This window comes from Tyto alba, unplaced genomic scaffold, assembly GCF_018691265.1.
Source record: "Tyto alba isolate M040663 unplaced genomic scaffold, T.alba_DEE_v4.0 Super-Scaffold_48, whole genome shotgun sequence".
In the NCBI taxonomy this organism is placed as follows: domain Eukaryota; kingdom Metazoa; phylum Chordata; class Aves; order Strigiformes; family Tytonidae; genus Tyto; species Tyto alba.
Genome location: NW_024881324.1, coordinates 13,332,584 through 13,358,949, shown reverse-complemented (window position 1 = coordinate 13,358,949; position 26,366 = coordinate 13,332,584). Strand labels below are relative to the sequence as shown.

Here is a 26,366-nt window from a genome sequence, read left to right as displayed (position 1 = left end):
AGAGACAAGTCCTAATCTTTTGTTTTGACACCACATTGTAATGGATTACTGTGAAAAGATTCATGTCATAAACCAAACAGTTAAAAGACTTTGTATAGAAAGGCTTTTGAAGGAGACAGGCTTTTCAAAACTGATATCGTCCTCACATAATTGAAGACATTTCCAAAACAAGGAGCAAAAGACAAACATATGCTATCAAGAAATTGGAAGCTTTTAATTCATATACTTTTCATAATTCTATAAAATGTAATTAAATAGTCTTTAAGAATTCTTGATTATGCAATTAATTATCTTTAATACTTATATACTATTTGCAATTATTTTAATGAGTACGAACTCAGTATTCAGTCTTTAAAGCAATCTCCAAAAATAATGCATTCCTTCAGGTAACTTCCTCATCTCTGATTTTTTTCCAGGTTGAGGGACTCTTGGATAAATTTCCTTTGTGTTCATGACAAACCCATATAAACCATGCTGCTACTGAACTACAGCAATTTTCACCATAATTCCACATTCTCGTTATTCCAGAAAAACTCACCACTGCTTTTTCTCCACTTTTTTTTTTTTCCTGCTCTGTCCCACTTCCAACATGTATGGTTATACAGTAAACCAGCTGAAAACCAAAACATTTCTGGATGTATTTATTTTTAGGCAGATCCATTCACCAACCTAATTCATAACATTACTACTTTCTGGAAGAGGAAGGAATCATCTACGTTCTTTACAGTAACAGAGCCAAGCTGTTCCAGATTCAACAGAATATGAAACAAAGATGTTTGTTGTCATGGATTATAATGATGAGAACAAGGAAATTTTTTTGAAACCTTGTCTGTTGAGGAGAAAAAAACCTAAATAAATCTTACATTCCCCCAGAAATGTAGTACATGAATTACTAACATACCTTTTAAAAAAGCAAAACAAAACAAAAAAACCCAAAACATTTTGAGGAAAGCACTTTTAAAAAGAAAAACAAAAGTTGAAGGAATTATTAAAGGATATTTATCTTTACTTAACACATAACTGTGTGATTTCAGATTAAAAAAATCTTTCTCACATTGATGTCATGACTAATCTCAATATAATGGAAAGCATAATCTTAAAATCAAAGTCTAAATTAATCAGTGATATATATATTGGTGACTGATTAGTAATAATAAAAATAGCAAGGAAAAAGCTGAAACTTTGTTAGTCGAGTAGCAAGGTGTGGAAGATGCAGGTTCATGAACAAGTACAGCAGTTTGGACACAGTTTCGAGGAAATCCCTTTACAAAACCATTAGTGCTTTGGATTGCATCTAAATTTGTGCATTTGTTTTAAAAATTCAATTCTGTTTTCTGTAGCACCACTGTAATTGTAGCAATATCAGTTAATTTAGGTTAATTTTTGAGTGATTGCAGTGATAAGACTAAATCCTATGCTGATTAGCACCAATTGTACTTTATGGTGCTAAAGTATTAAAAATGCTATTAAAAACTATCACAAAAGACCTTTAATATGCAAACATCTTTTTTAAAGGTATGTTTTAAAACATATTAAAGTTAACCACTAGCTATCTTGAGTTTACAAGTGGCACAGGACATTGCCAACAGATGACTAGATCAATTACCAAGACCTGAAAAAAAAGGAAATTATCTATTTTTAAAGAAGATCCTGAATTCAAAATATTTAAAAAAAAAAAGATGTCTATTTCTAGAAACAGATGGATTCTTGGCAGGAAGGAATTTGCAGCATAAATTCTTCTGATGTGGTATAAGTATGCAGCAATAACGCTAGGTATGAAGACAAATGTGTAGAGAGAAAGGAACTCTCGCTTGTCCTTCCAGTCAAACTTGGAAGTGAAATACACTTCTGTATTTCAATGTTACTGTAATTGTACTATGACAAAATAAGTATTATGCCATATTCCTGGAAAGTGGCAACTTGCTTCTAAATAAATTGTTTCTATTTTATGTAGGCAGGAATTACTAAGGCCAGAAATTTGGAAGACCAACATGCTAGACCTTGCCTGAGCATTTCCTGAGTTTGAGGACTTTGTGCAAAGAAACGGAGTGGTATTACTTCTGTGGGAAAGGTGTTTTGTGAGGCAGTAGCTATTTTGGAAGGATAACTCCTCTCTGTTGACACTGGCCTGTGGTGACTGTTTCTCAGTGCAGGCAATCTGTAAATAATGCTTATGTTGCAATGTGAAGATAATTCTATGCAAATTTTTACGTTATTTTTGTGGTGTTCGTTTGGATATCAGTTTTTTTCAATGGAGAAAGGGTGCTAATGCTAAGATGTTATACATGAAAAGCAGCTCTTAAGTAAAAGAGAGTACACATTTACAGTGTGTATTTAAACTGACTTTAAATATGAAAAGGTATAGCGAAGGGGAAAATAAATGCCAGTGTTACATACTTAAGTCTTGATTTTCCACACATATTAGTGCATTTATCTATTTCATAAACAAGGAGGTGAGACAGTCATTTATTCTCTACAGTCTATACAGTATAGAAATAATAATTTGAGATCTGTCAGTGAGATTGTACACAGAACTAAGGCAAAAAGAAAGCATTGGGCCTAACTTAAAATACTTCCTATATAATAAAAAACCTGTTTGTGAACAGTGTACCACAAACAGCTGCATAGATTCAAGTGACTTTTAATTTTTTTAAAAATAAAAAGTGTTATTTTACCTGGTATTTTACAAATTACTTCAGTGTTGAAACTAGAGAAATGAATAAGGGTTTAATATGCTGTTACAGTATAAAGTGATGAGGAAAATAATCCTCAAGGCATTATTTAGAGAGCAAACTATGATGTGGGATTAGAAAAAGCACTGCAAATAGCAGTATCAGATTCAGACCAGGACAAACACATGGAAATGAATAAAAAGCAACTGATGACATGAGAGGTGATTTTTTTTTTTTTTTTTTTTTAATCTTTTCCAATAACTACTCTTTTAAACAGATGAAGTGTTATCTTAGAAGTGAGTACAGCGGGTGGGTGAGGATGCACCAAAAGCCAATACAGTATCCATATCTGGTGGAAAATACAGAAAAATATGTTCTTCCTCTGCAAAACAGCATGTGGTAGTTTACTTACAATATTTTTGTAGTAATAGGACACTGACAGATTGTTTTATATGACATCTCTGCAGAGGGAAAGACTTGAATGCAAGTAGCGAAGGAAATTTACGTTTGTAGAAGGTAATTCTTGGTTTCTTTGTTCCTGAGGATGGACTTCAAGTTGTAGTGCCATGCTATTTCTGCCTTAATTAAGATTTCAGCCATGGTCCTTTTAAGGGAAAAGCTTTGGCTTTCCACAGATTTGGAAGAGCATTAGCAAAATCTGCAGAACAAATAATTTAAGTTTCTTTCATATCTGCATCGTGACCTTAAAGGACGCAGTTTTAAAGTGTTCTATCAAGAGCGCAATGGCTACTACATGCTACAGCCAATTTTGAGACAGTATTTTCTGGACAAAAGTATGGGCAAGAAGAAGTGTTTTGAGTAACAAATAACTTATTTTGTTACCTGATTCTGAAAGCTGCATGTATTTTTCCTTATCTTACTTAATTCCAGAGGATAGTGAATAGAAGATTCTTTTGAAGAACATTTTTATATCTATATTAATTTAGAAATTCCTGTTAACCATGTAATAGAAAAGTTGCTGCTACCCAGCTTTTTTAAAAAAATCTGAAATATTAAAAAATTAGTTCAACTATCTCAACACAAGCTACTGTTAGTGAAGCTGCCATTTTTCAAGCCTAAAACACTTTACTTTTCATGCTGCTTGTTGTCATTACCAACATGGATTTTGAGATGGGACCACATGTTTTATCAACCAACATCAGGGTAATCAGATTAATATCTCGTGTCTGTTACTTCTAGTATACAGGTATGAACTGATGGTGGATAGGGTCAGTAAACAACGGAGCTTAAGACAGTGCATATTTTCAAAAGAAAATAGAAGAAATTTTTATAGGCATCAGTCCCTTTGATTCAGGACCTGTAATGTCAATGCAATGTGTTGAATGACTTGTGATTTGATGTTTAAAGTACTTACCACGCTTAAAGCATTAGATACATCTTGGGAAAATCGTAATTATTTGAAATATATTTTCATACAATTATGCCAGCAGGTGATATATGTATGTTTAAAACAATGATACAATGTAGGCTAGTTTTATTTCTTATTGTCATGTTTGGAGGAGGGAAGGATGAAGCTTAGGAACCCCTTAAAGTTACAAATACTTGTGAAATAAAGTAATTAGAACTCATATCTTATTCCAAAACTTGTGCTACTAATGTTCCATATGCAGGCCTACTAAAAAGTTAATTATGTACCAAAGATCATGAACTTATTTATATGTACTCTGTTTTATTTTGAATTCTTTTTTTTTTTTTTTTTTTTTTTTTGGTTAGGAAGGTACACACTGAAAAAAAATTATAAAACATCCCTGATATTGTGAATAAACTTTAAAACCTTGCAAGCAGGAAGAATCTTTGCTAAGCAGAGTTACCACTGATCCCACAGCTTTATTTGTACCCCACAGCCTGATTCCAAAAAAAGTGTGAGAGTGAAGTCATGGAAGCTGCAGTGGTATTAAATAAGAAACAAGAATTTAGGTTCAGACTAGAAACTGGGTATATGGAGGGACTTGAGACCTAAACCAGAGAAATGCCTTTTCACAACTGGAAAAATAGTTTATCTACTAATAAATTCCATAGTGAAACAGAATATCAGAACTAAGAGGCAGCTGTGCAGCACTGAGGCTGATTAATTAGGAGAAATTTCCATATCACCAGCTTTTCTAGGTGGGACTAGATCAAGTATTGAGAGAAGTTGTATTGCAGGCAGATTGACTGGGGACCCGTGCTCATACAGCATGTTCTTCTGGGACGTGCTGGAATAGAGGTAAGGAATACAGATAGAGCTAGTAAATAATGTTGTTCTTAACTATGATCTGGAATTTTTAGTGTATTTTTCTGTATTTGAAAGCAAAAGTGTGGTCATAGTCTCATGTCCAGAAGCTTGAATTATGTCTTGCTGAAATAAGCTTTTGGTGCAAGGGTGAGAGGAGCCTGGTAGGAGGCTGTAAGTGCATATTGTGCCTTCTTGGATGCAGTGAATCAAAAGAAAGCTGTTGCTTCTATCTTTATTTAGGACAAGCACCTCAGGACCCCTGAGAGAAAAAAGGAAGAAGAGGTTGCTACAGAATAAGCTTCTAAGAGCTTATGTGAGTTCTGTGTCCCTTCTAACTGAAGTTTGGTCAAGTGATCTACAGTAGCAGACTCATGTCACTGTCCCTTCTGCAAGTGGTAGGCTGCTGAAAAACCTTGTTTGGTGTTGGTAGATAAAAGTGTTATTGTAGAATTAAGTGGAATTTGATAAATTAAGTACAGTATACCAAGTTTACTCTTCAACTGTCCTGTGATTTTTTTTTTCATGCTCTTCTTTCTTGTTACAGTTCCCATTTCTGAAGTTTGCTTATCCGTGACAGTGTTCTCTAATATATTTGGAGTGCAGTTTCGCTGTGACCCACTCTCCCCTTAAGACACTCTTTTAGATGAAGTATTTCGAATCTTTACCAGTCACTTGTCTTTATAGAGTCTTTGTAATTAAGCACTGTTGACAGTTTGGTTTCTCCTGCTTTGAAAGCAAAAGTCTGTAGTCTTGATGCTTAATGTTGATGAATTCTTCATCTACTACTCTATTATTCTAGCTGAAGGATAAAATGACAACATTTCTGTTGGCCTTATCCTTTAGGTAAATATTGGTTGTGCTATTGAAGCTCTTACTGTGAGGTAGCTTTAATTACTGCATTTTCCCAAATTATCCCATCCCAAAACACGATCATCTTCAAGAGTTTTGTCTTTCATGTTGCCAGAGTTGCCAATAATAAATATACATCTCAGTTTTCTATATTTTTCCTTTGGGATAGTTTTGATTGCACCTAATCTGGGACCTGTACTTTTCATGAAGGCAGTGGAGAGATACTAGCCACAGAATTTGGCAAGTGCAGGTGGACTGTGTAACTCTGGGGAAAGAAAATATCCAGGATTTGCTTCCTGGGATGTAGCTTTCACAAATGAATTGAAGATAGGAGGAATTTCCTTTGGGATTCTACATGTGGGTGATGCTGAGATCTTCTAATAACTAGTGATGAGAAAATTTTTATTAACTTAATAATACAGTAATATCTAGGTAATAGCTTTGACTGCCCAAAACGTGTATCTTAAATCAAATGCTAGTAGTTTTGTTAGTCTCTTTGGATTAGGGCCATTTCAATTTAAGAAGATAAGCCTATTTGTTGCTAATTTTTCTTATTTCAAAAGGAGGAAAACAGTGCATGTTTGGTAAGAATACATTGTTGCAAGTGTGTGTTTATATTCAGTATTTGTACAGATTTTAACAGCTTTTCATGTATTTTCATTCTGTTTTTGTGAAAAACAGAAAATTTATGTCTGTCTTACCTCTTTGTAAATAAAAAGTTTAGAACAGTTATGAAAAGTGAGTCAATGACAGTAAGATTTTTCTAACCATTTTTGCAATAGCTAGATAACTATAATTAGGGTAAAGGAATTTATAAATTTTGCAATAGGCCGTAACTTGCATCACAACTTGCTGTGATTATTTCTATGTAAATTGTATCTGGAAAGATCTATGATGCTGACATTTTAGCATCAATCATCAGTGGTGACTTGTGAGGAAGTAAATCTTAGGCAAACAGTTTCTCCAGTGAGTTAATTCTCTAAAGCAAAATGACTGTGTCACAGGCCTTCCCTTCCCACCCGTTCTCCTGGTGTCCTCTATAGAAAAGGCTTCTTACTAAGATCTTTTTTCTGATTGCAAACTCTATTTTTCAATAGATCATAAAGGAGTTGCAGGTACAGGGATAGTTTGTTGAATGTAAGTACAAGGCATAAAACCTAAAGTGCCTTTTCAGGAGGAGGCTGTGCAGCACATGCCACAACAGTGATTCCCTGGAACCACTGGCATTGCTGACAATGTGGTAATTAAATTATTTTGTCTACTGTCTTTGTTAAGACTATGGAAGGATATAAGTCATAAAATTGATGATGAATTATGAGCTTGACTGAGACAATTGTATTTTTATAGGCAACTTGATTAGAAATTTATACAGAGGGTGAATTGAAACTTTAATTATGACCTGCAGGCCAGTATATTAATTGAATGGTGCGGATAGCCACAAAGCTAGCTCTTGCATGACTTGTGCCCAGGAATTCTAAAAGAATGGACAGTCTTTGACTGAAAAGAAGCTTGGGAAAAAGAGAAATCTTGATATTTGTTTTAGCATGGTTATTTGATTTTTTTTGGAAGGAGGGTTGAGATATACAGTTCTCTGTTGCACTGCTAGCATGAAGGACCACTGGAAGTGTGTTAGCCCTTTACATGACTCCTGCTCCTACACATAAATATGTTCCAACTTCAGTGCACACACTACTTCCTCAAAAGAAGTCTGGGAGTGGCTGCAGGTTGTAAAGTGATGATCTTGTATGAACTCATCCTGCTGGTCCCGATTGCCAGAAGACAGTCAAGTACGTGAAATCTGCATTGGCAGGCCTTGGACCAGATCAGGTATCATCCCTCAACCCTGAACTGTCACAAAAGTAACACAAGAACTGTATCATCTGCTGCGGTTAATTTGACTGAAAGTCAATGATCTGTTCACATCTGATCCATGTTTATTTTCTACAACTCTGGCCTCCAGAATAATATATATGTAATAGAAATCTCTCAGCACAGGCAGAGTCCTGTACCATATAGACACTATGTCCAGTCATGCCATAAGGATGCAGCAGCTCAGTTTACATCAGTTCATCAACTGTTAATCCAATCACTCTGTCCTGCTAATCAAATCAGTCAGCTCCAGGAGCATGTGGCAGCAGGGTTACATTCACTCCCAGGCTAACATGAATGGAGTAGTACGGAGCTGCAGTGAAGATAAACTCTAGGATTTATATGGTATCCTAGTGTAATTTTTTTAATGATGTTATTTGAGCTGAAACCATACAATACTATGGGTTTGGTATTCTGAACACATGTGCGTTAGGCTGTTTTAAAAATTTACCTGCTGGCGCGAACTGCAGTGAGCAGTGCTCTGAGCTGGTATAAGTTACACTGCTGCAAATTACATATTTTCTAATAAAATGTGTACACTGAAGATTTTAGTGTGCATTTTGCAGATCTCCAGGTGTATTTTGACATCCTCATCAAATTTGGTTTTGAATAACTGTCTTCCCAAAACTACTTCCTCCTTTTACTTTAAGCAAAACTTGGCACTTTAACTATTTTCATGTGTTGTATGCTGCTATATATTAGTTGTATTTTTTCATGTAGAATTCATTTATTCTATTTGCAGTAAGAAGTATTTTAATACTGTTTGTCATTGGCTTATTCAAGATTTTACTAAATAGAGGATACAGTCATTCATAAACCTTGCTGATTGATAATGGATGATCATTTAGGTTCCATTTGCACATGGAACAATTTCCAGTTTAACCAAGGGTGACTGTTCACAAGTAGCATATACTGTTCTAGCTTTGGTCTCTGAATTGGGGAATTATTTGTCTTAATTGGAGAAAATAAGTAGAGTGAAGCAATTGGTGCTGTGACTCCCATCTCTACATATTCTGCTGTGTGGCACTTGTTTTCTGTGGGGTTGGGTTTTGTTTTGGTTTTGGATTTTTTTACTAGATTTAGTGGAGCCTCTCGGGATCAAATATCCATGCCACAATGTGTGTTGAAACTGTTCAGAACTGTTGTTTGCTTGGACCTGTGTGCCTCCTTGGGGGTATATGACAGATAACACCATTGCATTAGTAACACCATTTCCAGTTTATATTTCTCCATACAGAATCCACATCATGTATACAAAAACTGGTCTGTGAACAAAACCATTGCACAGTAAGCAGGAATAGTGCAGAGGGAAGAAGGATTTACTTCTAAATTGCATGATTGCTCTGAATCAAAACACTGATGTAAACATAGCCTTCAGCTAACAGAAAAAGGCCTTCTCCTATATTTTACATACAACAGATAAAATATGAAGTCAAATAGATTCTATTCTGTTAACTTTAAATTAATTTAGCCTGACATGAATGTGAGGACAGAGAGTAACATCATGGGAATAGAAAATGGATTTATGATAAACAAGGCAGCACTCATTGAATATTTACACGCCTACTTATATGTTTATTTTGCTCATTTTGTTTTTTGTTCTCCCCTCCACACAGGTGTACCTTTTAGTTTATTCTCAACAAATCTTATGTTAAATTAAAGTACGATATTTTTATATATTTTTATATATATAAAAAGCATACACACACAGAGTATCCCTTATATCTAGTTTATGAACATGCCCAAATTATGATGCTTTAGACTGAGAACATCCTCTTGAATTTCATCCTTACTTTGATTGACCTGAGCTGAAGATCTTTCATTGTGGACTAAGATTGCATGTCCTTTTTCTGACCATAGCAGAGCGAAGAGGTTACTGTACCTCTTCTGCCCGTAGGTGTTTGTTGTCCTCTGCTGGAAGTTACAGTCCTTTTAGATGTGTCAGGTAATACTGCACGTGTGGCTGCTCTCCAAACCAGTCACTTCAGGATGCCTACGTTAGCTCAGGTATTCTTAATATCTAAACCAGGTCACTTTGACAGAACTACATCAGGGAATAGTTACGCAAGAAGCTGTGCTGACAAGTGGGGAGGAGCTGTTGTGTCCATGCACAGGATGGGGAGGAGCAGTTGCTGTTTTCACCTGGTGCAGCTGTGGCCAAACAGCACTTTGGCCTGCAACCTTACCTTGTTCTTGTCTGTTTTGTTGTTGTTGTGTTTTTGTTTTTGTTTTTTTTAAGTATAAATGCGGTATATTTTGTTAACAAAAGCAGTTACAGTCAAAGTATCTGCTTTAGGGAGGGAAAGAAAGCATGAACTGATTCTCACCACATTGATGGAAAGGAGGGAAATTTGTTGTTTTATAGACAGGAAATCTCAGATATGATTATGATGTGTGGGACTGTAATTTGGGCACTCCACTGTTGGACTATATCTCTGAGCAGCTTATTGTTTTTCTGTCGTTTTTTCTACAGGCTTTTCTGAGTGTCATTGATCAGTACTCCATGTGGAGAAAGTGATAAGTTAGCATGCTAAAATAAATTGGGAGATGTTATCTTTTGCCACCCAGATAGTCTGCCTGATAACTTTCCCTCACACTTGTTTTATTTTTACTTTTTAAAAAATTTTCCTTTTTGTTTTAATTCTTCCACAACACTTGAAAACTGTTAGCAGCTGATCCTGGCAGTACAGAACTTTTTAATTACTAAAAATAAATATTACCCTGCGGCAGAAAGCGTTGGACACTGTAGAAATGGCAGTTGGCATGAAATAGTTGTCGCCAGCACAGCATGATCATGGCTAAGGATGTGGTCTAGCTCTTACCATGGTGCCTAGGGGCACTCTGTCAGTTTTTAACTCTCTGAGCTAACCTGACATAAGATCAGAAAAGCACCGTCTTAGCTCCAGGGTAACAATAGCAGAGGGAGAAACAATACTGCCCGTGTGGATGTTACCTAGCTGTTCCAACAGTTTAGCTGTATCATCAAACCACCCTGTAACTGGTGTGCCAAGAAGTAGGAACACAGACTTTTTTTTCTCCCACCCAGTCATGTTCTTTTTGGTTGTAAGTCATTAGTATCTTCTAATGTAAGACTCTGAGATGCCTTTCATTATATTTCATGTCGTGTAACTGCCGTTATCAAAGTAGAAAAATGGGTGACTTGGGCAACTTTTATTTTTCAGTAAGAAAATAGAAGTACAAGTTTATGGTCTCTCTTTTTTGCCACAAAATCAAGTTTTAAATATGCCACTAGTTCAGGATGAATATTCCTTTTCCTGTTCTATACCCAAACCCTCTCTACATTGTGGAAGCATTCCAGTTTCCTCTTCCCAAATCTGGATAAGAAAAGTGTATGTAGCTGTTACCACCAGCAAAAGTATCGAAGAAGAATATTCCCAAGCAGTTTTTCAAGTGGTCCTATAGGAGTTAGATTAATTAAGCTGAGGCAGTCCAAAAAGTCCCTTACTAACGCTCTGAAGCCACATGATAAATTTTGTATCACAGGTTAATTGCTATAAATTTTGTGTTGTAAATAAAATAGAAATAAGATGTCTTCAAGAAGAATTAAAGGGTTAGGAAAAAAGTCTCCTTTTAATCAAACCCAGCAATGTCAAAGTAGGCTTTGTTGCAGATTTGGACAATGCAGCTATATACAATGGTTTTCTTTATGCATTTCTGTTTGCTCTATAAATCATCAGGTTGGGAATGGATTTTTGCATCTCCTGTTCTAGAGTTCATCTGTTATCTCTGCAAGGTGTCTGGTTTTTTGGATGAGAGGGATGGCTTCCTACCTGAAAAGGGCATGTCCTTAATGGGTGGCCTTTCAGTATGGAAAGATGTTAGTAGAACTTTGTGCTCAGTAATCGATGCTGTTTGTTACAAAGATTTCCTGCTAGAAAATAAAAATACCTTGCTAGTAGCAGAGATCTTTCTCTGAGAATTGTGTTTTTAAAATCTATTTTAGAAGGTCAAGAGAGGGAGGGTAAGCAAGTAACTGCTTTTTTATACAATAGATCAAGTTTGGTTCATGAGTTTGGTTTTATTTTTTTAATTTAACATTTCTGGCTTAATACTTGAGGGTCTTTTAACTCCATCTCTACTAAAAAAAATGTGAAGGCATATTTCTTCGTAATGACTTTCTTATTTGGGGTAGCATTTGTGTTAAGATGTTATTAAATACAGTTTCATGGAAAAGCAATAGTTTCATTTTTCTAGCTGCATGGTTTTTTAAGTCCAGTAATTTTGCTCAAAAGTGAAATAACCAGAATAAAAATAGTTGTAATGTATTTTAAAAATTTTAAATAATATTTGGGTGATTTACATTGCATTACTCTATAAAAGATTAATTGAATTGCGCAACTGAGTATCAAGGTAGAGGTGGAACTTGTTCGTGTTTGGTTTTTGTGTGTTGTTGTTTTAGTTGGGGTTTTTTAAGACCTATGCAAACAAAGCAGTGCAACATGCTAATGACAGGACATCATTGTATAACACCTGCATGGTATCATATGAAGTTGTAGGATGTGTAGTTATACTGATGCCGAGATTATAATAATAGTAGTCATTTAACCTCACTGTTGAAAGCCAGGCAGCACGTTATGATAACATGTCGCATAAAGAACTGAAGTGCACTCTTAAGAGTATCTGTTGTCAACAGTCACATGATTCAGTAATGAATCATATACCATATTTGGAAACCACATATATTTAATACCACACATATCCATATTTTCCTTCTATCCTTATAAACTGTTCTGTAGATGTTCTATTTGGTTAATGCGACACCAGTAAATGTTACTGGTCTTCAGAAGTTATCCTAGGTATGTGTGATCTTAGCTTATATGCATGGTCTTTGTTCATGAGGGGCTAGGAGTTAAAATAATAAGTGATAGTTCCATCCTTCCTGCCCCCTCCCCCTTCATGCCCCCTGCTTTTTTTTCTTTTTTTTCTTTCAATAACTAAAAGGAAGATAGGGATGGGGGGGAAGAAAGCTGTATTGGTCCCATAACTGAAATGAAGTACACTGGAGGATTTACCAGAAGGTTTAGCCTGAGCAGGAAAAAATAAATAAGGGGAAACTCTAAGACTACCCTTGCATGTACATCTCTTTTTCTGCAAAAGAATTCCCTTTCTGCAGGACTAGCATGGCTGGCATGAGTTTTGGTACGAGGCACGAGCCTCTGTCCCTGCAGCTGCTGCTGTCTGCCCTGTCTGCTTCACCAGTGCCTGCAATCCTCCAGCCTGTGGGTCCCATGTACAGTTGTAGCATGTGCATGCTTAATACTTGTGACATAAATCATCTCTATTTGCAGATAAGTGAGGCATGGTAATTTGTTCAAGTATGTGTACCAAAGGCTCTGGCCAAAACAGGTTCGCTGTTTTCACAAGAAGAACAGCCTCTGATAAAAAAATCTTCTGTATTTGACCCAGTTTCTGAGCCGTACCATATTGTCCCTGGTAGCTAAAAGATAGCTCACTGTAAGTAAGTGATTCTCACATATGCCTTATGCTAAGCAAGCAAATTATTCAAACTCTCAAATTGATAAGTTTGGTAAGGTAAACACACTGTGTTTATACAGCATATTTAAACATCATCTCTATTTTCAGAGAGGGAAATACTATCCACATTGAAGTTAGTGTCAAAATTTCACTGAGGCCAATGCTGATTGTCAACAGTAATGTGTCATTCAGATTCTTGTGCATGCAAAATACTGAAGAACAATGTTGGTATTGTAGAACATCTTTTATGAGATGGAAGTAAGAATCTGAAGTTTAAAGAGAGGAATTTCCAGTCATCAGTGAAAGATTGTAAGCTATATAGCTACAGTACAGAATTACTGAACTACAAGAGGATTTTAAAATCTGCCTAAACTTCAAAAGTTATTTGCATGCAAGTTGCTCACTTGAGTTGTATATCTGCCAATGTCTAATGTTTAATTTTCCTTTTTAACAGGTAGAGAGAATTGTTGACAAGAGGAAAAACAAGAAGGGAAAAACAGAGTATTTGGTGCGATGGAAAGGATACGACAGTGAAGACGATACTTGGGAGCCAGAACAGCACCTTGTTAATTGTGAGGAATATATACATGAATTTAACAGACGCCACAATGAAAAGCAGAAAGAAAGCACATTAACCAGGACAAACAGGACGTCTCCAAATAACGCCAGAAAGCAAATTTCTAGATCTACCAATAGTTCTTTTTCAAAGACATCTACTAAATCTTTAGTTATGGGTAAAGACCATGAGTCAAAAAATAATCAACTCTTTTCTGCCACCCAGAAGTTCCGGAAAAACAATTCACCATCTCTTTCTGGAAGGAAAAATATGGACCTTGCAAAATCAGGTATTAAAATCCTAGTGCCCAAAAGTCCAATTAAGAGCCGGACAACAGTTGATGGCTTCCAGAATGAAAGCCCGGATAAAATGGACCATATAGAGCAGGATCAAGAAGACTCTGTAGCACCAGAAGTAGCAGCAGAAAAACCAGTGGGAGCTTTATTAGGACCTGGTGCAGAGCGTGCTAGGATGGGAAGCCGACCAAGGATACATCCATTAGTGCCACAATTGCCAGTGCCAGTAACAGCCACAATTGCATCAGCATTAACGATAAATGGAAAAGGTATGTGTACGAGTCGGTCATTTTTGTGTAGATTTTTTTATTCGACTGATCTTTTTTGACATTCAGATGCAAACAAATTACCTACTCTGTTTCAGCCATGTTAAATCAAGTCTGGAGAACTTCATGACTTTATTTTACATAACTATACAACTACAAAGCCATTTTGAATTTTGCCAGCTTTTGCTTTCCTTGCAGAGATTCATTGGTATTTGTGTTTTCAGAATCACCATAAGATACATCTGTGTTTGCCTTGACATTGTGTGGTACACATATTAAGTGTACCATTTCCAGAGATAACATAATTACTTTAGGTTTCTTTAAATAGGTCAAATTTGGTATGAATATTAGAAACATAAATTATGGCAATAGATGAATGATGTGAGCAGGGATTCTTCATAGCAGTTCATGTATCTATTTTGTTGTAAATATTGCTTGGAAAAAAACCTGTGAGAATGATGTTGCTTAAAAACCCAAAGTTGATAAGTTTTGTTTCAGTGAAAATTAGAGCCAGTTGTGGAGATACATATGCCTTCTGCCTGGATTGAATTGTGTCTTCATTATATTTTATCAATATTTTGTTGTTTATACCTCATTTGATATTGGGAGCTTATTTAGGTTTGGTGCAGAACTTGCTAATATCTCAGTAGTTGACAGTATATTCAACTTGTACGGTAAAATTCGTGGTACCAAAGAAACCTGAGGTGCTTTTATGAGAGACAGCTGTTTATTCCCGCCCCCCAGCTGAGGCCCTTGTTTAAGACGACATGGTCCTCGTTTTTGTGCCCCAAACCTTTGTTCTTCTTTGACAGACCCAGGTTGTTGTGTAGTCACAGGTGTTCTCATAAGCATGCTTTTAAGGCTAAATTTTCAAGTATAATACTGTGTCCTCAAATAAAATGCAGTAGGTAAAATCTGCAGGTGTGCTATTGATGATGGCTTAATGGAAAAATTGCTTGAAAACCAAGGACCTGGCCTACCAAAAAAACCACTTAGAGACAAACTATATAGGCAAAAAAATGTGGTGAAGACTTTGGGAGAGTTTGTGTTGGATGCCTCACTGTTGCTTCCATTCAGATTTTCTGAAAAAACAGCTGCAGTGGGAGAGGTTGAAAAGCAGTGGACAAGGGGAGTATGTTCCTGGATCTGCTGTGTCAGGTCGTGGACCAACCCATTTTGCTGCAGATGAACTAGGTAACCATGGTAATGCACACACGGATGCCAGGAATATCTCTTGCTTTGCATGGGCTAAAGAAAGAATGTAAATCTCAGAGGATGTAAACAAAGCTGGAGGGAAAAATGCAAGAGATGCCAGCCAGTATGTTGAGTTCTCTGAATAGGTGAGGTAGAGGAGTGTGTTTGCACGTGTGATGGTTTTGTGATAATTAATATGAGTATTGGAGTATGGTCATGTTCCTAGTGAAGTGATTGATAAAGCGCTGCCTTCAGCATCATGGTTTTTGCCTCGTGGCACTCAGGGGGGAAAAAAAGTAGGACACAAAGGCCCTTCTTGGGTAGATCAGTAGCCAGAGATGAATAAATCATTCTCACCAACCTTTCTCTCTGGTAATGGTGGTACAGCAAAGGCCCAGTTCCAGGGCATCAAGTGGATGTAGAAAGACCTGCATGGGAATGGTAGTGACACATAAAATATTAGCAGAGGTGCATTTATCAGTTTCACTGAGATAATACAATTCCCTCAACTGCCACCACCTCCCTCAGCTCTTCTTAGGCATTTGTCTGGGCAACTAACACTGAAAGCTATCGACTGACCCTATGAATGATGACACTATGAGACTTTTTTTCACACTTATGTTTTCACAAGACCATAAGGTGTAGATCAAAAAAAGGAGAGCCAAGGAGATGGTCACAATATGTGGTTGCCTAAAACTACACAATGTTTCCACCTTCTGCTTGCTGTTGGACAGGTATTAGTTCAAGTACGTTAACTGAGGCTTTCCTTCTCTGTCCTGATACACCGCTGCCAATTCCCAAGCTGAGCTGTGCAGTCTGCTGAGAAACAGATGCTAAATATCCAAATTTATTACACTTTGCAGGCAGTTATGCTCACCTGTAACACTTCTGGGGGTAACATCCAAATCATACAGTAATTGTCTGATTACAAAACCTGGAAACAAAGTTGCAAAAGAAAAATACTTTGCATTTATATCTGACATCAGTTTCTTTTCCTAGCGTCTTTGGGATTTATTGGACAGGTATCTTTCCCACGGAAGCCCAGGCTCCAACTCAGCCATTCTCCATGGCCAGAGTGGACCTTTATTTAGAGAGAAGCCAGGAGAGGCAGCCCTGTCTTCTAGAGCTAGCCTGGCCTTGGAACTTCCTGAGCTGACACACTCTTTGTCTCTTAATTATAGCTGCACTCTTCTCCTTGCTGTTTTTATTTTTAACTTCACGCTGCTATTCATTAAAAATGTAGTAAATCGATGCTTCCCTCCCTCCCCTTCATGGGGCTGTCATAGTTCAAGATCCCGTTTCTCTTCTTACTTAGGACATTCCTTCTGTCTTAAATGAACACCTCACCACATTTTCAACACCGCCTCAGGAATCATACATCATGAGAGGTATTCATTGCACAGAAATGCCATCAAATTCATACCCCCATCTTCACATGCACCAGATCTGACATATTAATAATACAGATGATAGATCTGGCATTTGGAGCACTCTTACCAAACTTCCCACCTCCTCCACATACACCTTCTGTTAATTTTAAGAGTTCCTACTTCCACATGGAGGATGCTGTCAGGAAGACAAAAGCGTGTCTTGAAAAATAACTTTTTACTTGAGCTTAGGAATTTTTTATCAAAACATTTTTATTGGAAAAACCCGGTTAGTCAAAGTGGAAATCACTAATTTGGAAAGCATCATTTTGAAAGATTCTAGAAAAATATGTATTACACTTCAAAAAATGTTCAGGCAACTTTTCAAATTAAAGCTGATTTAGATTTAGATTTTTTTTTTTAAAGTAATATTGGGGAAATAATTTCAAACTTTAATATTAAAACAGTTCCCAGTTTTGAGATTATTGCTATGTCTGCTTTTGAATTGTGTGACATGTTGGCTTTTTTAGTTCTAGTTCAGAACAGTGAAACTCTTCATCATTTAGACTGTTTTCATTTGTTTTTCCCAGCCTTAATTTTTTTGTATGTGTGTTTGGATTTTTTGTTGTGTTTTTGTTGTACTTTTTTTTGTTGCTCATTTTGGGGTTTTTTGTTTGTTTGTTTTGTTTTGTTTTGTTTCTTTTTGTTTTGTTTTACCCTTCATTTATAATAAAAGTACAAACCGGGAAAAAAAATCCTCGTGTGCATAGGAAAATCCCATGACTGTAATTACTAGGAAATGCTAGTATTATTGTAGTAGCTAGTCTTGCTTTTCATGAGACAGACTGCCATGATGCAGCTCTCACTCCAAAGTTCCTAAAGTCTCAGAAAAAGCAACCAGCAAATATTTATACAAATATGCAGGGGTACCAGGGAAATAAAATAACAGTAATGTTTGCTCTGGGAGTTGGTGGTTTCAACTTACTAAAATCTAGCTGCTCTCCAAAGTATATTTTTTTAACAAAGAAAACCACTGTAGTCAATTTTAAAGGGTTGAAAGTGGTGTTGATGGAGTAATATGTTGCATACAAGTCTAAGAGTGATACATGGAAGAAGTGGGAATGGGTCACTGAATGAATGTTGCTGTGGTTCTGTTTTTTTAAAATATGTTGTGATCATCAGCTGTTACTAGAAGTTAATAGAAGCAATCCTGAAATGAATTAATGAAACAGAAAAACACTGCCAAAGAACTGAAATGTGGAAAAGATGTTAATGGCACCTACAAGCAATGCATATTACTCAAAATTAGTCAATACAAAAAGTAGCCACATATCTAACAATAAGTTCTGGCACCTTAAAAGTTTTTGAAAGCTTCCTTCATCAAAAATGATATTAAAAAAAATGCAAATCTTTTAGGCATAATACACTCATAATAAACAGGCAAGTTCTATTTAATGGAGTACATAAGAAGTGAAACTGTAAAGGGAATCTAATCTGTCAGTACACAAAGCTAGAGAGTTGTCCTGCAATTTTAGAAAGGACTAAAAGACTGAATTGATTGCTCACCTTCTTTGAAACTTGACCCTCAACCAGGTGAATATCATTGCTTGGCAAATTCTAGTTTGTTTTTTTTCTGGGTCACCCTATAGTTGCTACAGTTTTTATTCAGCTAACAATATCCAACATGTGGTTGTAATTGAGAATAAATGCCACAAGAAGGGAGATTTTGGGCAGAAAGGCGTGCAAAGCTCAAAGTATAAAATGAGCAAGAAAAGCATGTCTAGCTGCATATGTTGTTAGAATAAGGCAGAGCTGGTGTCTGGTGTATGGGAAGAGAAGAAATACAAGAAATGAAGTGAATTACATCACTTGTTAGGCAGACAAACACCACCAGTGTGCACAGTGGCATTAGCATCTCCCTCCTTGCACATATTAGTTCAGATGAATAACTTTCAGGAGCAGCAGGCTCTGCTTTGTATTTAACAATACAAAGATGATTGCACTATACCACCCTACGAGGAACAAGGGTGTCTGCTGATTTTTCAGTTGGATAATGGTGCTGTTTTTATTTCAAAATAATGGTATTATCACCAAAAGGAAAGCCAGGCATCAGGAAAAAAATGAGTGAACTTAAGTTCTGTTTGTTACCTGTTCTCTCCCTTACTCAAAGCCGTTTATGGGATTAAAACCCACAGATTCGGAAAACCAAAAATCCTCTCTAACACCCAAGGAAAATAGTGTCTGTTGTTTGGTTAAGTGTCTGATGACTTTAGTCTCAACAGGAACCAAGCATGCATAGAAGTGCTTCTGGAGGCAACTGGAACCAGGGAGAAACATACGTTCTCAAAACAATACCAAGCTGAGCTGAAAGGAGTTCAGCTGCTCCTTGTTCCTTAGCATGAGAGGAGCTCACCCAGTTCCCTCCCAAAGTCTCCCAGTTACTTTCTTTCCTCTCCCTGTATGTGCCTGGATGTTGGGCTTTACATGAAGACCAGTCCACTGTCACCAGCACAGCTCATTAGGCCATCCTCAGGAGTCCCATGGGAAGAGCATAGCAGTTGACAAAGGTGTGTTGGATGTGAACCACAGTAATTGTCCAGGTGGACCATAAGTTATACATATAACCCTCTCAAAAAGCAAAATTAAGAGTAGAGTTGCAAAAGTTCATTGCTGTGTGAACTAAAGGAAAGTTGGGGTGATGTGTTACAGGCTTTTTTATTTGTTTTTACCATCCTGGAAGGACAGAAGCAGCTTTGAGCCATCCTTTTGTTTGTTTTTGTTTTGGTTAAATAGTAAAATGTGTTTCCAAAAAAAGCTTTAAGACAGGAACTTCCTTATTCAGTGAGTTTGTACATTGCACTTGGATGGTTGCTTGATCTCTGCTGAGTGATCTGGAAAGCAACCAAGTATTTTATTAGTACAAACAAGAGCCTATGAAATGGGTTAAAGTCCTTTGTAGAGCCTGCCTAACTTCTGAAATTACTGGTTAAACTTCTTTGTCAAATACAGAGTGTGTAACTTTGTATCTTCTATTGTGTATGCATTTAGCAAATCAGTAAGAGTAAAGAGTAAAACAGTTTTGCTTTAATCAACCTTAAAAAGACACCTTTGTGGTTTTATTTTTTTCTTCAGAAGTTTCATTTCATTTAGACCTTATTCCTTACGAGTTCACATTATTACTTCCATTATGCATTGAAACATTTTAACCTACCATCAGTTTTTCCATCGGTAATGCTAAGTCACTTTCAAGTTCTTCAGCTTTTTCACTCTTAACTAGAATAATATTCTGAATTGTTGCCAGTTTCTTGGTTATCCATATTTTCTATCTTAATGTAAGTGCAAAAGCATTAAGTAATACGGTAGACTGGATGGTCTGTACTATGTGGAAAATTGATCTGTTGTCCCATACTGTTCTGTTTTTTGTCTCCCCCTGACCTGTTACTTGTGCAGTTTCTGGTACAGATTATTGTTACTCTACATTGTGCTCCAGGATTGAGAGCTTCTTGTGTAAATCTCTCATCTTCAGGGCCATATTGGTTTATGTCAATTGATTATCAACATAATAAGTCAGGATTTAAGTGCAGAGTTTGCTTGAGTTTTAAGGCTGTTTTCCTGAGAACATAAGGCAAAAGTGACTGGTTTCTTCCTTTTTCTGCCTTCTGCCATCCTCCACTACTTAGAACAGAGATGCCTCAGTTGGATGGTACGCTGGGGTAGACTTTTGATACAGCTAAGCTGGTGTAAAAGGTAGGTACTTTGAAAAGAGTGGTTCCATTCCTTTCTCCTGCTTCCCCAACCCCAGGTTATAATATGGCCTAACCAACTGCTTCTTAAAGGATGGGCTTATTTTTATCAGCTTTCTGGAAGTGACAGTGAGGGAGAGGATGTCTCTGGGGAGGGAGACATGCTTTTCCCTTGTTCTAATTCTGTTTCTGAAAAATCTGTAATGGCAACTCTGGATAAAATGTATTTTTAAAAAAAAAAGTTCTCAAGAAATACAGTTTGGACATAAAATCCTCAACCTAAGTTAAAAGAAAAACTCTTGTTATATTCACTGAAATTGGTATTATACCTGCAGGCCCACTGGTAAACATAAAGCTCTTAGATGTGCAGGTCTTCTGATGTTGCATCAGTTTACACAGACTGAGGATCTGGAGTCTAAATCTCTCTTGACTACTCAGAAGGGGTCAGTAATGATCAGCCATTATGTCCTCCTACAGTGCTAGTACCAACATGAGACAAAAGTGATTTCTGAGGACACATTTGCTGAGTCAAAACTTGGGAAAGATAAAGTACAATGAAGCAAAGGCTCTGTTTACAAGGCTCACTTCCAACCTGCTTTGTGTACGTCTACGCAGAGAAAATGTGTTGAAGATCAGAGTGAATGATAGAACAAAAGTGTTGAGCTAGACTTTTTTTTTCTTCCGCCATTGTCAAAATTGTGGAACTTCAGACAGCTTTCAATAATACAGCAGAAATGTGAAGCACAATCAGAAATACTCCTGTGGTTCCTTTTGCAGTTGTGCCTGGCAGAGTACCCAGCAACTTTTTCTGCCTCTTGCTGTTTCAATTTTTTAAAAAGTTACATCTCCCATCTCTGTTAAGGCTGTGAGGTGGATGGAATGCATGTTTGCTAAGGAACTGTGTTCTCTTGAAAGATTATCTTAATAGGCTGATACAAAAATCCATAAAAAAAACAGACCAAAACAATCATAATGTGGTTCAGGGAAGATCTGCCTAGATCCCATTATCTACTTTAAATAGAAAGTCAACAAAACATCCTCACAGGGAGACTGTTACAGGTGGGATAAAATATCATAGAATTAGTAAACAAACTATTTCATTTTTTTCCATCAATGCTTGTGAAAGAGAGAAAATGGTTAGATTCAAGTAGATGCAGAACTGAGATTTTTTTCTTTTATTTTTAAATTTTTTTTTTTTTATAAAGCTAGCTGCTTGGATAGCTGCTGTAAACACCCTTTGCATTTTACAAATGATTGCAAAAATATGTTTTTTATTATGAGAATAATGAAATAGCCAGATCCCATATCATCCTGGCATAGCTGTACACAGCTAGAGGAGTTGCAGTACTCAAACTGGCATAATCATGATCCAAAACTGCTGCTGTGAGTTATTGATAATAATACAGCAAAGTATTATTATTTAAAACAAAATAAATACAGAAGCCATACATTTGTGATACTGTATGTATTTTTCCAAATCAAAGAAAAATATCTAAATTATCTGTTGTACATACCATTTATATTGTAAGCATATTTAAGAACACACACAAAAATGCATTAGACCACAAATTGCAAACAGTTAATTCTGCTCTAGTAACTGTTTTCTTAATTTTGCAATCTTAGAATGCATGAAAAAGCTTTTTGTTTTTATTTAGTAAGTATTTTTGATTTAAAGTGCTTTAAAGTTTGCTATATTTTAGATGCCTTCAAGAAACAAAGGCAAATCATAAACACTAGTGCTTTGAACTAGAATATTCTATATTTGAACATATCTGAAAACTGGGAAGTTCTAAGATTTAATGTGGAAGAAGAGTAGGAAAGAGCATCTTAGTACTGTATTAAGAGTTCTTTGAGCATCTCAGTGAAAGATGGTAAAGAAGTACAGATTATAATTTATTTTCTTTGAAAATATTACTTGAAAGAGGCAATGAAAGAAAGTAAGTAGTTGTGCTTCAAAAGGCTGCTAAGAAACTGGCTGGGAAGATGGAAAACTGTTGGTTTAATGGTTCATTGTATTTGTGTCAGAAGGTTAACAGTAGGTTGTCATAAGATTCTGTAATAGGATCTGTGCTCATTTATATTTATTAGTGGTCTTTAAAAAAAAATAACAGTGATCATCAAAGGTACAAAACTTGCAGAGAAACATTTAGTTATTCCTTAAGATATAAGAATAGACACTTGAGAGGGACATATCTAAAGCAGGAGGCTAAGCAAAGTGATGAACAGCAAGAAGATAACTTGAACAGATCATTTTCCTTGCTTGCTCCTCAACAGAGTTTTTAGCCTGGGATGCAGATAGGAATACCTACACACTGCTAAGGGCAACACCAAGAACACTGGGCTAAAGAAGCTCTCAAGGTTTCTGTTTGTCACACATATTTGTCATTACTCTTCAGTCAATCTTGGGGTATAATGAATCAGTAGATAATATATGTTGGCTGGCACAGTGTCTTCCATGCATTAGCACTGTTGTCCCTCAGATTTCAACTTGCATTGCTGTATCATTTTTAAGATGGTCTAGAATGAGAGGGAATGGAGAAACTGGCTGGCTGCCTTCTCAGACTAGTTCCATGTGAGAGGCATCCAAGTGGATTTCCAACATATACCCAGTTGGAGAATCTAGGCCAAGGCATTGATGAAAGCTGGTACAACAGGAACAAAGAGGATATAAAATAAGTTTAAAAAAACAAACAAACAACCACCAACAACAAACAAAACAAACAAACAAGAAAAACACAAAGAAACCAACCAAAAAAAAACCAAATACAAAAAAAAAAACCCAAACAAACAAACAAACAAAAAAAAACCAAAAAAACACAAAAAACCCCAAAAATATGTATCTGAAGGGAGTACCGAAAAGATTTTAGAGAAGAAACAAATTATAGACATGACGAAATAATGACTAATGTAGTTGGAAATCTCTATTCTGGGATTGAATGAATAAGGCAAAGGGACATCTACAGAACTCATAGGTTCAAAACAGAAAGTTAATAGCTTTTGATATAGCATCCATTTAGCAGTAAGAACTGCTTGCCAAAACATATTTAAGTCCAAGATATAAAGAGGTAATGACCATTTGAAAGAATTGTCGGTGATTATAAGGATAATGAGAATAAACTGTACTTACAAGAATGATATAATTTTACAAAGAATGTAAGTTCTCTTGCTTTAGAAGTAAGGAAACATTTTGTGACGTGCCTTAAAATTGTAATTCATGGATTTTTATACCTCTTTCTGTATTGTTAGCCATTATTACTTATGGAATAATTCATTCAACTATTATTTATTAAATTACTTATATACTGTGAAGATATTCAGAGATTCTAATCGTTGTCCTGTTAGGATAACAGGGTAGGCATTGGAAATGTGGTAAAATGGTGGAGCTCTGGACTGGTTCCTGCTGAGGTCCTTACTGTGGAGCACCTTTCTCTACTCTAGATCCATATATGACATCCTTTAAAAACTGCTTAGAGAACTGTATAAAACAGTAATTTTGGGGAAAAACAAACAAACAAAAAACACCACCACCACAAAATTTAGATACTTTAAGTAAAGAATACTGCTTTTCTTTCATACTTTTTGGGTTTGGGATAGTCAACTCAAAAACCCCCTCAGAGTAAACAGATTTGTTACATTGTATTCTCCCTTCATCCCTTGGTTTTCTGGACAGATTTCAAATTCAGTGGGGACTTTTGAGAAATACAGGAATGAGTTAAAGCCAACTGTAAATGCAAAGCTAATTCTTATTTTACCAGGCATAACATTTTATTGACATAAATAATTTAAAAATAATTTTTAGCATATGGAAAGAATATCCTGCTTGGGCTTCACTTAAAGTTGGTGATTGTGAGAAGATGTATTTGTGGCAGTGCAGGGTGACATCCTTTAATTGAACAATTTAAAGATAGGGTTTTTTTCTTGTATTTGTACAAGCAGGAAAACTTAATATGCTGAAAATGGGTATTTCAAACAATTTAGTATGTTTTGTAATTTTCTGTTTTATTTTCTGAAAACAAAGGATGACAGATTATTCTGCATTCTTAAGAATACCATCTATTTTTACTTTCTGTGCATGTGTAGGCAATTAGCTTGAAAACCTGTTTTAAATATTTAAAAGTTTATACAAAACACAACTTACATCTTTGATTACTCTTATTGAAAGCTAGTAAGACATTTTGTTTTCTTGTTTCTTTGCTTTGTGCGTTGAACATGCTTTTTGTTCCGTTAGCTTTGTTGGGTCCTGTATAGTTAGGTTGGGGGGTGTTTTTAGAAATGATGGTTCTGAGCACAAACAATAAAGCTGCAAAAAAACCTTTTTAAATATGTGAGAGGGAGAAAAAAGAAATGTAGGTATATTGCTTAGCTCATGTCCTTCTAGGAAGTGGACAGTTTTACATTTTAAAAAAGGGATAAAAATAAATAAATTTTAAAATCCTACCAGTAATAAAAATGTGTATTTTCTAATAACTACAGTGAGAGAATGGGTTTTGTCAAATGACCATGTAGTATAAGATAGTGATGATAGTAACTGGAGTGGCTGTCCAAACTGTGGATCAGGATCCAGGACCTATTCTGGAATAAGTACTCTGAAATTAGGGTTTTCTGAACTTGATTTAGTTCTACTTGATGTTTCTGCTCTTAAGAATCAGAGGAAATGTTTATTTCAGATGTTTTCTTTCTATTTCTGGAATGTTAGATTCAACAACCCTTTAGATGCTGTAAAGTAACAAGCATATTATATTTAATCAGCTTTCAAATCAATGGGTAAAATTCAATTATGAGTGCCTTTAAGACACATGACAAATCAATGGTATGCCTTTTTTTTCTTCCCTTCCCCCCCCCCCACCCCCCCCAATTGATGTTTTAGATACTTATAGATACTTATTGTGTTTATTGACCTCATGGGGAAGTGCTGATGCTCTGCATTTTTGGAAGTCAGATTTCTTTTGATTTGCATTTCCAAATACAGATGTAGCCAGCTAACATTAAAAGTTGAGCTCTAAGTCTTCTGGTAAAGTAATACAAGCCAAAACAATCAGTATCCTTCACTGATCTTCACTTTTTGGCTTGCTGTGAAACTTTGAGGAAGAAAATGGACTTGTTACAATGTTATGTTATGAAATTTTGCTCTGAAGTCCTTTCTTCTCTAGTATTAAGTTTTACTCTGGTACAGTGGTCATCTTCAAGAAATCATTATTCCTCTTGTTACATCTTGTCATTGTTAAGGCTTCCCTGTTACTGTTTTGTTGTCATAGTCGGATTTGAAATGTTGCCTTATAATTGAATAAGAATTATTAGTAGATTAGTAGGTTAGATTGATGCATGAAATGTTAAGAAACGGTCCATGCTCTATTAGATGTTTTATATATATCAGCAGTACACATTTTTAAACAAAATAATAAAAGACATAATTGCAATTATGTGAGCTTTCTTTTTGAAAAGACAGTGAATTCTTAGAATAGAGTTGCATTTATTCACATCTTTTTAAAAATTATTTTGTTTTCTATTTTCAAATTTCTGGTATGTCAGATACAAAACTAATTTATATCATTTGGATTAGATTGTGGCAGGTGAAATTTAGGCCTCTGAAAGTAATACATCTCTAGATTCTTTTCAGTTAAAGTGGAATATGAAGAAATTATTACTGCACTGTTGTGTATTATAAATTACAAACCTAGTACGGTAATGTAATAAAAATCGGGCATATACTTACATATGGTCAGGTTAAAAAGGGTGGGGAGGGTAATACTAAATAAAATTTATTTCAGGATAAACCTGTATAAAAGTCATTCAGAGGGTCTGTAGTGGACTTGGTATTAACA

The 26,366-nt window shown here is 35.9% G+C and overlaps 1 protein-coding gene across 1 annotated transcript in view; it reads left to right on the top strand.

The window, feature by feature from the left end:
- The window catches only part of CDYL (chromodomain Y like), a 100,489-nt gene that overhangs the window by 33,252 nt on the left and 40,871 nt on the right, over positions 1-26,366 (top strand). Inside the window, exon 2 of the mRNA XM_042806955.1 lies at positions 13,577-14,243. Within this exon, the coding sequence (XP_042662889.1) occupies positions 13,577-14,243 (667 nt within the window). The remainder of the gene's footprint in view (positions 1-13,576; positions 14,244-26,366) is intronic.